This window comes from Sminthopsis crassicaudata, chromosome 1 (assembly GCF_048593235.1).
Source record: "Sminthopsis crassicaudata isolate SCR6 chromosome 1, ASM4859323v1, whole genome shotgun sequence".
In the NCBI taxonomy this organism is placed as follows: domain Eukaryota; kingdom Metazoa; phylum Chordata; class Mammalia; order Dasyuromorphia; family Dasyuridae; genus Sminthopsis; species Sminthopsis crassicaudata.
Window position 1 is genome coordinate 472,245,695 of NC_133617.1, and position 14,285 is coordinate 472,259,979.

The 14,285-nt window shown below is 32.7% G+C and overlaps 1 protein-coding gene across 1 annotated transcript in view; it reads left to right on the forward strand.

Moving 5' to 3' along the window:
* The window catches only part of CYTH3 (cytohesin 3), a 135,118-nt gene that overhangs the window by 103,647 nt on the left and 17,186 nt on the right, over positions 1 to 14,285 (forward strand). Inside the window, exons 5-6 of the mRNA XM_074281061.1 lie at positions 7,504 to 7,622; positions 13,798 to 13,878. Coding sequence (XP_074137162.1) covers positions 7,504 to 7,622; positions 13,798 to 13,878 — 200 coding nt within the window. The remainder of the gene's footprint in view (positions 1 to 7,503; positions 7,623 to 13,797; positions 13,879 to 14,285) is intronic.

The following is a 14,285-nucleotide window of genomic DNA, read 5'->3' on the forward strand; positions in this document are numbered from 1 at the left end:
GTAAAGCTAATAGGTTAATCTAATAAAATCAATAAAAACCACATGCTCTTTATCAATAGCTGAGAAAAGTCTTGTTACAAAATACAACAGCTGTTTCTGTTTAAAACACTAAAAAACATTGAGATAAAAGAACTTTTCCTAATATGTAAATAATAACCATTTAAAGCTGAAAACCAGCCTTATATGTAAAAGATACAAAAAAAATATTAGGGGCCTTTCTACTTATATCAAGAGAAGAGCTAGGATATCTGCCATCACCACTTTAGTAATGTTGGCACAGTGGATAGAGCACTAGACCTGGAGTCAGGAAATCTGAGTTCAAAATTGGCATCAGACACTTAATAGCTATGTGATCCTGGGCAAGTCACTTAATTCTGTTTGCCTCATCTATAAAACAAGCTGGAGAAGAAATAGTAGGAAAAGGAGAATGGAAATGGAAAAGTTTTTTTGCCAAGAAATCCCTAAAAGGAGTCAGATTTGGTTGAAACAACTGAACAGCAACAACAAAGAAAAAAATTGAAAGAAGCCACATAGATAATGATAAAACAAAGTTATTGCTTTTTGCAGATGTGAAGATGCACTTAGAAAATCCTAGGACCAACTAAAAAGTAATCGAAACAATAGCTTTAGGAAAGTTAACAGAAAATAAAACTCATACAAATCATCATCTCTTTGCAAGAAAACCCAGCAGAAAGAAAAAGAGAAAAGCATTCAGAATAATCACAGAATATATAAAATACTTGAGAGTCCACCTACTAATACACATACACAGAAACTATATGAGTACAATTATAAAATATTCTTTACAAAAGAAAGACAAACCTGAATAATTGATCATGGTTGAGTTATGTTCATGTAATAAAAATAACAGTAGCACCTAAATTAATTTATTCAATGTTATACCAATCAAATTACCAGAGGATTATGTTATAAAGTGAGAAAAAATACATAAAAATTCATCTGAAGGAACAAGATGACAAGTATCTTAAAGTATCACCAAAACTATTTCATACTGGTTAAGGAGTAGAAAAAAATCAGATAAATGAGAGTACAAAAGCAAACAAACATAGTTGTAGAGTGCTTGATAAATCCAGCCATTGCTACTGCTACAAGATCTCATTATTCTATAAAAACTGCATGGAAAGCTAAAACGTAGTCTGGAAGAAATTAGATTCAACCAACATTTCATGCCCTAATTTTAAGTGTACTTATCGTAGATATGTAACATACATAAAAATTCATATAAACAAAGGAACAAAGAAGGAAATACTTATTGCACCTCTTGCTAGTGGAAAAACTTATAACCAAACATGGGATCTCATAGAAAATAAACAAGACAGTTTTGAGTACATGTTTTTACATAAAGTCAGTATAGTAAAAATTAAAAGAAAAATGGGTAAATGGGAAAAAATATTTGCCACAAGTTTCTCTCAAAGGTCTGATATCCAACATATAAAAGAAACTGATTCAAATACATAGAACAGGAACCATTACCAATAAATAAATGACCAAAGGGAATGAAGTTAATTCTCAAAAGAAGAAACCTCATGTTATTAAGAGATATGTGAAAAAAAAAGTTCCAAATCACTAATAATTAGAGAAATGAAAATTAATCAGCCCTGAGATTCCATCTAGATTGTAAGCTCCTTGAGGGCAGGGACTATTTTTTTATTTGTATCCTAGCACTTAGGATAGTGCCTGATATTTAATAGGCACTTAATAAATGTTTGTTATCTTTTTATTAACTTTTAATTACCATTGGGGGGAAAGATAAAAAGTTTACAAAGGGGTCATTGTAATATTTTTTTCTAATGCAAAGAAGGAACAGCAAGGACAATAGTAAACAAAGTCAGGATAACTTTGAAAATAACATGTTAAATTGGTTTTCTATTTGAGGGAGAAACAAGCAATATGTGACTTAAATTAATGGCTACCTCAAAATCATCTCTATTCTTCATTGATGAGAAATGCTCATTTGATTTAGTCTTTTAAGTTCATAAATATAGGTGTTGGAGAATTAAAAAAAAATTCCCTCACTATCTGATAGACAGATTAACTTCTTTTAACCTCTTTTCCTCATCTGCAAAATAAGAATGCTGAACCAGATGGCCTCTAACAGATGCAGAATAGCCACACAACTGATCATCCCTCATTCCAGCATAACTTCATGTTTTCAAACAAACAAACAAAAAAACCCAGTGCGTTTTAAATTACCTTTTTCAGTCAATAAAAATCTACATTATCTTCCTCATATCTCCCCCAATTAAAAAAGAAAAATAGAATGCTGTTATTTCAGCATTCTATGTTCAAGCACACATGTGCATAGTATATGTTATATACATATTCCATACTCTGAGTTCATCATTCTTTTGTCTGGATACCTCCAGCATGAATCAGTATGATTCCTCTGGAATCATGGTTGGTCATTCCATTAATTAGCATTACTAAATCTTTCAAAGGTGTTTTGCCTTTGTAATGTTGTTGCCACTGTATAAACCTTTCTGCTGATTCTGCTCACTTAATTCATATAGGACTTTTAGATTTCTCTGAAGGTGTCCTCTTTATCCTTTTTATGGCACATCATTTCTTAAAGTATTCCAGTTGGTGAGCACCCCTTCAGTTTCTAGTTCTCTACAACTACAAAAAAAAAAAAAAAAAAAAAAAAAAAAGCTGCTCTAAATATTTTTATACATCCTGAGAGTTTGTTTTTACTTAGGACTACTCATAATTTGTTCTCTCTTTTTCTGTCCCTTCTTTTCCCTCTTGTTCCCTTGTTGAGTAATTTTTTATTTCTGTAATAATTATGTATATATGTATTTTTTCTTTCCTTTGACTAGTTTAAGTGAGAATGAAGCTAAAAATAATCAACTACTTACTCTACCCCTTTTGACTATTTGCATAGGCTTCTACTTATGCACCCTGATTATGAGACAGCATTTTCCCTATCCTTATTTTACTACAACATCACCCAAAATATTCCTCTTCTCCTCCCTTTCCATACTTCTTTCAAGATGATCAATATATTACAAAACTTTAGTCTAATTAGACTTGTTTTAAGAGTCCCTAATAATAATGGGATTCTCTCTTTACCAATATTAGAATTTCAACATTTTATCCTTGTTTGTGATTATCCTTTGTTTTGATTTTCTTATGATCATTCATATTTACTTTTATGTATTTTTCTTTACTCTGGTGTTTATAATTCAGAGTTTCTGAATAAATCTGATCTTTTAATCAGGAATACTTGGAAGTCCTCTGTTTTATCAAAGGCTTTCCCCTCATTACCCTGTAGGATTAAATTAATTTTTGCTGAGTTAGTTATTTTTGATTGAACCCTATATTATTTGCCTGTTTTGAATTTTGACTATAATGTTACTGGGACCTTTTATCTTGGCATTTCTTTCAGAAGATGGCAGATGGGCTTTTTTCTATTTCCACTTTACCTTTTGGCTTGACAAAATCTGGATGTTGTTTTTTTGTTTTTTTTCCAAGATTTCTTGAAATATGATGTTTCTTCCTTCTCCCCTCTTTTATGCCTAAATAAAGATTTTTTTTTTCAATTATCTCTCCTTTGTTTTTCAGATCCTTTATTTTGTTCAAATATGCTTTTAATTTTCTTCTATTTTTTCAGTCTTTTGACTTTAATAATGTTGTCTCATAGAGTTTATTTGGTCTATTTTCAGGCAGGGTTGTTTCTTGTACAAGGTTTTGTACTTCTTATTTCTCTCTCTTAATTCCCTTTCCAGTTCTTTCTTCCATAGCTCTTATTTCTTTTTAGGAGTCATTCTCTTCTAGATTTGTCTCTTGAGGATCACTGTAATCATAATAATTATTTAGGATGGGTTTCTTTTTTTGTTGTTTGCTTATTCTTCTAATGTACTCCCTAACTTTGGACTTCACATTAGGATCGATCAGTTATGGAGGAAATATCTGAGCTGGCACTGCTGCTGCTTACATGGAGTAAATGTTGAATTATTCCAGGATCTCAAATATAGCTTAGCCTGGGAAGCTACAAGCATTCAATGCTCACTTTCAGGTCTGATACAGGTCTGCCCTTCTGCTGTGAGCTCTGCAAGTTTCTAAACTGGGCTTGGGTTTGAGCAATCAATGTATTTGTGAATGTTTGCTAATTCAGAGTGATAGAACTTAAGACTTTCCTTTTGTTTAGAATTCCTACCCTATTCTTTTGTGTGCTTTTGCTTGAAATAAAACTAGAACTAAAACCCTATTCTTCTAAAGTCAGAACCACACAATTGTTTCTTCCTTATGAAATCATCCCTTCATAAGTACTTATGTTTCTCCTCACCCTGGAACTGGGTAGTAAGCTACAGAGCTGCCAGGTGGCATCTATTCCTGCATTTGTTCAGGGCTGACCATCCCCCTTTGCTGAATTTAGAACTCCTTTACTCTCCCCGGTGCCCAGTTTCTTTTTGCACTGAAATATCCCACATGGTCATTCCTAGCCAAATGCTCTCCTTGGCTCACTTCTGTGCCCTTCCTCCTATGCCATCCTGTAGATCTGTTTGTTTCTCTTTTTGCCAGACTTGGGATGGAAAATGATTGTGTCTTTTTTTTTTCCCCTTGGATTTCCTGTTCAGGACTGGTCTGGTACATTTTTGAGATCTATTTGGAAGATTGAGTTTGTTTTTATTTTATTTTTGGTGCTGCTCTTTCTACTGTTCTACCATCTTGACTCCACAGAATCAGGGTTTGTTTTGTTTTGTTTTTTTGGGGGGGAAAGCATGGCACAAAAGGAAAGTCACTCAGGTAGGGGGAGAAAAGACAAATTATCAAAAGGAAGCCAGAAGTGAAGAGAGCAGAACCAAGAGAACATTGTCCACAGCAACAAGAAGATTATATGATGATCAACTGTGATGGACTTAGCTTTTTTCAACAATGAGGTGATTCAAGGCAATTCCAATAGACTTGTGATGGAGGGAAGCCATCCGCACCTAGAGAGAGGACTATGGGGACTAAGTGTTGGATCAGAAACAATATTCACCTTTTTTGTTGTGGTTTGCTTGCTTTTTTTTTTTTTTCTCATTTTTTTCCTTTTTGACCTGATTTTTCTTGTGCACCATTATAAAAATGGAAATGTGTATAGAAGAATTGCACGTTTAACATATATTGAATTAGTTGCTATCTCAGAGAGGGGGTGGGGAGAAGGAAGGGAAGAAAATTTGGAACACAAGGTTTTGCAAGGGTGAATGTTGAAAACTATCTTTACATGTATTTTGAAAATGAAAAACTATTATTTAAAAAAAAAAAGCCAGACATATTGAGTGGCAGGCAGGGTTATAGGATGAGGTAAAATAAGGTAGCATAAAGGAAGTTTCAATTTCAACTGTGGATAGGAAGTGGGAAGCACATGTGGTCCTAGAAATATAGAGGAAGCAAAATTCTGTTTACATGGAGATGACAGCAGATAATGACAGGAGCTTCATAACAGATTTCTTCAGGGAGAGTGAGCAGTTAGGGAAACCCCCTCCTCTTCTTTGAGCAAAGGTCATGATTCCCAAAACCATTCTCCACCCAGAGTAGGTGGTATGCAGCATCCAGGGAAGATGAGAGAGACATAGTTCTAGTGGTAAGTAGGATGATCAAGTGGTAAATATAACAGCATGAATTAGAACCAGGTCCCATAACCCAAGAAACTCATCCCCCATCCCCTCTTTCTTCTTTTATGAATTAATATTTAGGGGTATAAGATTCATGAATAGAGGTCCTTCAAAATTTTTTTTGATAGAAGTAGATGAGATTTGCCATTAAACTAAAATTTAAATGAGACAAAGGAGTTTTTTCCTTGTAGAAATTATCTCACATATGGCATGTAGAATGAATTTTTTAAAAGGATATATAAATGTATAGAATTTCTACTTTCTCATTTTCTCTAACAGTTGTGATGTGAACCATAGCTATTTTCATAGTGGTGTTTTTGAAAATATTAATACAAAATGCCACATGAAATTAAGTTTTTTAACAAACAGTAAAACAATCTGGCAATTATTTTATTTGCTTCCCAAAGAAAACCTGACTCACCTTCCATTATTTTTTTTTTATCAGTTACTTTTGATTTTATATGACAGTCATTTCTCAGTGTACCTTCTTCATCAGTCTACCTGAATTTTTAACAAAGAAAAACCAACACAGTGAATGTGGCTGATCATAAATATCATATCCCACACATAGTCTTCTACCTTTTTATCTTTTGTTGTTGTTATTCAGTTGTTTTCAGTTCAACTTTTTGTGGCCCCATTTGAGATTTTCTTAGCAGATATACCAGTATTATGTGCCATTTCCTTCTCTAGCTCATTTTATCAGTGAGCAACTAAGATAAATAAGATTAAGAGACTTTCCCAGGGTGTCACAGTTAATAAGTGACTCAGGACAGATTTGAATTCAGGAAAATGAGTCTTTCTCATTCCAAGCCTAGTGCTCTATCACTGTACCACCTTGCTGCCACAAAAATCATATTAATATTTTAAATCTAAGCCATATGATTATTCCAATAGATGTTGAAAAAGCTTTAGACAAAATCCAGTACCTTTGTTTTGTTAAAAACTCTAGAAACCACAGAAATAAAATGGATCTTTGTTGTCAGTAATCTTTCTAAAGCCAAAAAGCAAATATTCTATGTAATAGAGAATAAAATCAGTGGTAAAGCAAGGATGCCCATTACCGGCACTAGTATTCCACATGATAAAAATGCTAGCTGTAACAATAAGATAAAAAAAAGAGAGAAATTCAGGGAATAAGCATAGATAAAGAGGAAAAGAAAATTTCAGAAAATTTTCAAGCAAAAATTAATTGAGACAATAACTTCAACAAAGTTGATGTAAAGTAAATCCACATAAATCATCAGCATTTCTATATATCACCAACAAAACAGCATGAAGAAACAGAAAGAGAACTTTAGTCCAAAATAAGTACAGAGGCTATTAGATATTTGGAGTGCTCCAAAGAACTATATAAATTCATTTACAAAATACTCTTTGGATAAATAGAGATCTAAATAATTAGAGAAACAATTAATTGTTTGTGGGTAGATGGAGGCAAAATAATAAAAATGACAATACTATCTAAAGTAATATACTTATTCAGAGGTGGACCAATCATACTCCTAAGAGAATATTTTATAGAAATGGTTAAGAATATCAAAGGTAATAGTGAAAAAAGAAAAGGAATAGAAGGAGGTCTATCAGTACCAGAACTCAAACTGAACTACAAAACAGTAATCATTAAAACAATTTGGTACTGGTTAAAAAATAGAATTTGATCAGTTTTAATAGATTAGAATACATGTAGAAACAAACAAACCCGTTAATATAGTGTTTGATAAATCCAAAGACCCCAGTTACTAGTTAAAGGATTCACTATTTGACAGATATTATTGGGAAAACTGGTCAGCAATCTAGCAGAAATTAGGTTTAGACCAGCACTTCATATCATATACCAAGATAAGCTCTAAACAATCAGTACTTTCTTTCTTATGTTCCTCTTCAGGGAATTCAGTTTCTTATAGAAAATGACCTGTTGCAGAGTACCCCAGAAGACATAGCCCAGTTCCTTTATAAAGGAGAAGGACTAAATAAAACTGTAATTGGGGACTACCTTGGTGAAAGGTAAGTAGAAGGAAAATAAAAAGGCATATTATTTTTTAGAAATTTTGCCTGCATTGCATACCTTACTCCATGTTCTATATAGTATACTTTCTATCATGAATTCTGGAATTGGCATTCCTTCTCTGTTAAGAGTTATTTTGGCATTCTTTTGGCATTTAAAAAAAATTAATTATCCATATATCAGTCTGTGAAATAAAATGATAAACCTTTGAATTTCTTCCCAGATATGTCCCAGTACTCTAAGTGAATAGAGCAGATTCTTTTTTCTTTCTTTTGCTTAAGTGAATAAGGGATATTGGGAATGGCTGAACAGGGGTCCTGGGGCTTAGAATCTTCCTTTAGAATCTTCTAATAAAACAATTTCAGGAAGACAAATGTTGGTGTTATTTTCTAAGCCTTGGAAAGCTTTGTGATCCTGTTTGGTCATTTGCCCAGAAATAGGACTTTGTGGTAACTATCACCATGATTTTTTTTTTAAACAAATTAACTTTTATTGAATTTTATTTAATATTTTTCCTCAGTTACATTTAAAACATTTTTTTTTGCATTTGAAATTAAAAATTTTAAATTTGGTACAATCCCCCTTCCACCTCTAGCTTTTTTTTCATATTACAACAGTAAAATCAAATTATACATGCACTCTCTATGTGCATAACATAACAGAAATACAGTTTTCAACAGTTCTTTTCTTTTTACCATTTTATGCTTTTCTTGAGTTCTATATTTGGATGTCAAATTTTTTGTTTAGCTCTGGTCTTTTCATCAGAAATAAATGGAATTCACCTATTTTATTGAATCTCCATCTTCTTCCCTGAAAGAAAATGCTCAGTTTAGCAGGGTAGTTTATTCTTGGCTACATTCCAAGTTCCTTTGCTTTATAGAATATCAGATTCCAGGTTCTTTGATCCTTTAACTTGGAAGCTGCTAGGTCCTGGGTAATCTTTATTGTGGCTCCTCAGTATTTAAATTGTTTTTTTCTGGCTGCTTGTAATATTTTTTCCTTGGTCTGAAATTTAGCCATGATTTATTCCTTGGAGTTTAAATTTTGAGGTCTCAGGAAGTGTTCGGTGAATTCTTTCAATGGCTATTTTATCTTCTGATTCTGTGACATCAGGGCAGTTCTCTTTGATGATTTCCTGAAAAATAATGTCTTCAGGGCAGTTCTCTTTAATGATTTCCTGAAAAATAATGTCTGAGCTCTTTTTTTTCATCATGATTTTCAGGGAGTACAATAATTCTTAAATTGTATCTCCTATATCTGTTTTCTAGGTCAGTTGTTTTCCCACGTAGGTAGTTTACATTTTTTCTATTTTTTGGTTTTGCTTGACTGACTGATTCTTGATATTTCATTGAGTCATTCATTTCCATTTGTTCAGTTCTGATTTTTAGTGAATTCTTTTCTTGATTTACTTTTTTTTTAACTTCTTTTTGTATTTATTTGTCCAATTAAATTGTTAAATGAGTTGTTTTGTTCTCTGGATTTTTTTTCCATTTGCCAAATTCTGTTTTTCTGGGAGTTGTTTTCTTTTTACCATTTTGTCAAATCTATCTTTTAATGAGTTATATGCTTTTTCCATTTCACCAAGTCTATGTTATAATGAATTTTCTTCAGATAATTTCTGTGTTTTCCAAACCCTCTTGCAAAGTTTTCATTTCCTTTCCCCATTTTTCTTCTAGCTCTCTATTAAGAGCTTTTAAAATTTTTTCTAGGAGAGCCTTGTGTGATGGGGATCGATTTATATCACCCTTTGGGGCCTCATCTGGAGACAATCTGTTTTTAGTCTCCTCAGGGTTTGAAATCTGTTCTTCTCTTTCACCATTTGTTTATGGTCAAAGTTCTTTTTGCTTTATTACTCTTTTTTTTTTTAATTTTTACAAAAAAAAATTTGTTTTATTACTCATCTTTTTAAAAAAGTTAATATCTGTTTTTAGGGCAAGGGAGGTTGTTCAAGCTTCCTCTATAAGTGGCCGCACCTGCGGTGGGTCAGTGGTGATTCACTCCCAGTACCGAGTGGACATGGCCAAGTCCTGTGAGATTCTGGCATTTTGGGGTTCACTGTTTACCTTTTGTGTTTGTGTTGGATGTTTCCTAACTTCTCTGCTGATCTACTGGCTTGCAACCAGGGCAGAGTGGCCAACACTGCTTAGATTCTCCGTCTGTGGAGCCTGCACCACCCTGGGTCTGCACTGCCTGCACTTGATGTCTGTGCTCGGCCTGCTTGTGCTTGACCCTCCTCTCTCCATACCCAACTGAAACATCTTTTCTGAAGATCTTTGAAATTGTCTTCTGCTGGTAATTTGTTAAACTCCCCATATTTGTGGATTCTGCCAGTCCAGAACTAATTCAGAAGCTGGTTTTGCTAATTAGTATGAGAATTGTAGGAGGGCAGAAAGAACCGTGTGTCCTCTCCACTATATTGGCTCCATCCTTGTTTTTAAATTTGAGTTCTATGTTCTCTTCCTTATTCCCACCCACAATTAAGAAACCACATATCAAGTTATGCAAAATATTTCCGATAAAGTCAAGTTGTGAAAGAAAACATAAATCTCCCACTCTAATGAAAATAAAAACCCTCAAGAAAAATCAAATTAAAAAGAAAGAGATAGATACAGACAGAAAGAGAGAATGCTTCAATCTATATTCAGGCATAATCACTTCTTTCTCTGGGTATGGGTAGGATTTTTCATCATAAATCTTTCAGAGTAGTTGTGAATGATTGTACTACTGAGAATACAAAGTCATTTACAGCTGGTCATCCAGAACATTGCTATTATTTTGTGTACAGTGCATTTCACTTTGCTTTAAGTTCATGGAGGACTTTCCAGTTTTTGTTGTTGTTGTTTTCTGAGAGCATCCTCCTCATCATTTCTAAAGAATAATAATATTCCATCATGAATACATACCACAGTTTGTTGAGCCATTCCTCAATTGATACCCCTCTTCTCTATTTCCTTTTTTTAATTATTATTATTATTTTTCCCCTTTTCTGAGGCTGGGGTTAAGTGACTTGCCTAGTGTCACACAGTTAGGAAGTATTAATTGTCTGAGACCAGATTTGAACTTGGGTCCTCCTGAATTCAAGGGTGGTGCTCTATCCACTGCACCACCTAGCTGCCCCACTTTTTAAATTTTTTTTTTTTGCTCTGAGAAGAGAACTGCTTTGAATATTTTTTTATATTACTTTGATTTTTAACTACTGTCCCCTTGCATTGAAGAATAAAATGAGAGGACAGTTATTATTAAAAAGGAGAAGTAATGTTAATGTTAATAAATATTTGAGCAGGATCCTCAGATCTCTGAAGATATTAGAATAGACTTTTTTGTGAACACAGGAAAATAGGTTTAAAAAATAACCCCCCCAAAATGCTTAGTCTGAATGTTTCTAGCTTTTTATTAAAAATGCTTAAGTAAAAGTTAAATATGTTTTTATAAAACTCATAGGGACAAATCCTGTGTAACGTGCCCTCAGTATTGTAGCAGAGATTATTTCATATTAAGCATATAACATTTGTGAAATTCTAGAAATTAAATTAATTGTATATAACATTTGTGTTACTATTTTTAAATGGAATTTTTAACATGTATAATCTCACAATCCTAAAGTAGGAGTTGAAACAAATTTTATATTCAGGTTCCCTATATAAAGACTATTTACTAAAGTAAAGCTAAGCAAAGTAGGTTTTCAAAGTAAAAACTTTTAGGTCTAAAGGATTGTCAGGGCTTTTTTCTTGAACTTCTAGCTCACTAAGTAGCTCCTGAAAAGCCTGCAAAAATTTTGTAGCTGTTCTGTACCAGTTCTAAAATCAGAAGGACCTGAGTTCAAATGTGGTCTCAGGCACTTAATACTTCCTACCTGTGTGACTCTGGGCAAGTGACTTAACCCCAATTGCCTCAGCAAAAAAAAAATAAATAAAAACATAAAAGTTGTAGCTTCAGCGTAGCATCATTCAGAATACAGCATTTCAGTAATGTCAGTGATAAATATGTAATTCCTGCTGAAAAGACCAGTGCCTACTTTTTTTTCCCCCTAAGGAGCTTTTTGGAGATATTCCTGTAAATGGTTATGAGGGAGCCAAGTCTAAAATCAAAATGAATAAGTAGTTTGATTAAGAGTCACGTAATACTTTTTAAAACAGGAAGAAAATTCAAAGAAATTATTTTCATGACTGTTGTAGCTGTGATTTGGATGTATCTATGAAGGCAGAAAGATAGAGTCAAGGTAAAAAATTCTGCTATTTTGGTTAAAGTAAGAGATGAGAAGAGATGAAATTGATACCATTTTACTCTCATCACTCTTATTAAATCTTCTGGCTCTTATTAATTTGAAAAAAAACAGGCTGGACTGTGTTCCATCTCTATATAGCTGATATATCTTATAGAAAAATCTTTATTAGCTAAGATAATGGAAGGAGGAAATAAATACCCAGAACACCCTAATTTTGATGCATTTTTTTTAGGTCCAAGTGAAATAATTAGCTTTTTGAGATAGCTGATTTGAGAGGAATCTTGCTAAGAGACCACTGATTTTTTTGGAATTGCTTTATATTTAAGCTTTGTTTGCAGATTTCATCTCTCCCTTCCCTATTCATTCTATTTTTCATCAATTTTCAAAATTTTCCTCAAAGCTTTGTCTTACAAGGATTTTTCTTCCAATTAGTCTTGCAGTAGGTACGTTCTTGGAAGAGAGACATTAAACAAACCTAAAAAGGTGAGAGGTGATATGTCCAACTAACAGCAAAACTAAACTTCTAAGATGTGAAATTTTACCTGATTGTTTTATCTTCCTATTGAAACTGAGATGCAAAGTGCAGGAGTTAAAAGGTAAAACTGGGTACATAAGTGTATTTAGAGATATTGGTTATATCCTTCATTTCTGTGGAGTTCCTGAATAACAAACATGTGAATTTGACTTTCATATTTTAAGTTCAACTTTATAGAGCCAAATAAATCCCTAATGCTATTACCAAAACCTGGTTTTCTGCCATGTTTCCTGTTAGTATTACAAGGAAGGACTCCATTACCCTTCTTCCTTTCCATATCACAAAGCACATTTGAGGTAGTTCTGTCCTTAGAGACATACTGACAGGAGACCTTTAGATCAATAGTTGGGGCCAGCCTTTCCAGGTGTCTGAGAGAGAGAGAGAGATTCTTTACCTTCTCCTAATACAGACTGACTTCTGAGAAGACGCCTTTGAGGCAATGTCTATCCAGTAATGCAGAACTTTAAACCACAGAGTTAAAAAGCTGGACAGAGCTCCTAAACAACTGTAATAGCAACATGAAACAAAAATGAAGCCCTATGCAGTGTTGCAGTAATTATATCAGTAAGCAAAGAATAATTCAAATTTCTTTGGTGAGACTTGAAAGTCTTATTAAATAATATTAGCAGAAAGCTCTGAATACATTGCTCTTCTACCATATGAAAAACATTTGTAAGGCATTTAACTGTTGTGTGTGAATTAAATCATTAATTTTTTACCTTGACATGATTTGTGTAGTTTATAAAAATATCTTGAGTGTATTCTAATTAGCAAGCACTCTATTTTAAAGGGTTTATGTCTTGTCTGGTGTTCTAGTGAATGCATCTTACATTGTTTTTTCCTTTTAAATTGTTTGAACTTGAATTTTGTAGCTTGTATCTCTCTCATATTGCACCAGACACTGTGTAGCCTTTAATTAAAGCCAATTCCTATTTTGGTGTACAAGTGGATCTCAGGTGTCTGTAGCATGCCCTCATTGCTATGAACCTAAATGTAAGGTGCCATCTTTGGCTTGTGACTACCATGATAGGTTGAATTAGCTGGTTTATGTTTTATTTATTTATTTAATAATTGTGACCTCCATCTTGTTTGGAAAATTAAATTAACTTTAAGATGTTTCTCTTTTAGATATCATTTAACTTCAGAAGCCATTCCTGTCAACTAAGGAGGGAGAGAATTTGGGCATAGTCAGTGTTTTCAGCTTTCTTAGCTAATCTAAGTTCAGTTATTTTTAAAGGGAAATTAACATTAAAAACTATGATGTACATATAGTAAGAGAAAAAATTTAAAACTATTTGTGAATAGAAGCTTTTTTTCTCTCCCATTTTTAAATACTTAGAAAGTATACTTTCAAAAAAAAGAAAAAGGTGAAAAAATTTAGAACTACTTTCTCATCATAGACTTTCTTTTCTAGAGATGAATTTAACATTAAAGTTCTTCAAGCTTTTGTTGAACTCCATGAATTTGCTGATCTCAACCTTGTGCAAGCTTTAAGGTAAATATATCATTATATCTTTAAATTATTTCAAGTGCAGTATTATAAATTTTGTCTTTAGAATTTCATTTTATCTTTAGTTTTGAAGAAAAGTATGAAAAATAGTATTGGAAAAAAATCTTTGTTTATCTTTTTGGTTATTGATTTCACACAGGAAGTATTATTATCTTTAGAAAATATGTATAATTGTATTCCAAAATCAGATCGAAATGGGTTCATGATCTAAACATAAAGAATAGATATATGATCTAGACATATATATAATAACATATATGTTATTATAAACAAATTAAAAAAACATAAGATAGTTTACCAATCAGATTTGTGGAGAAGTAAGGAATTTGTGTCCAAAGAAGAATTAAAGATCATTATTGATCACAAAATGGATAATTTTAACTATATTAAGT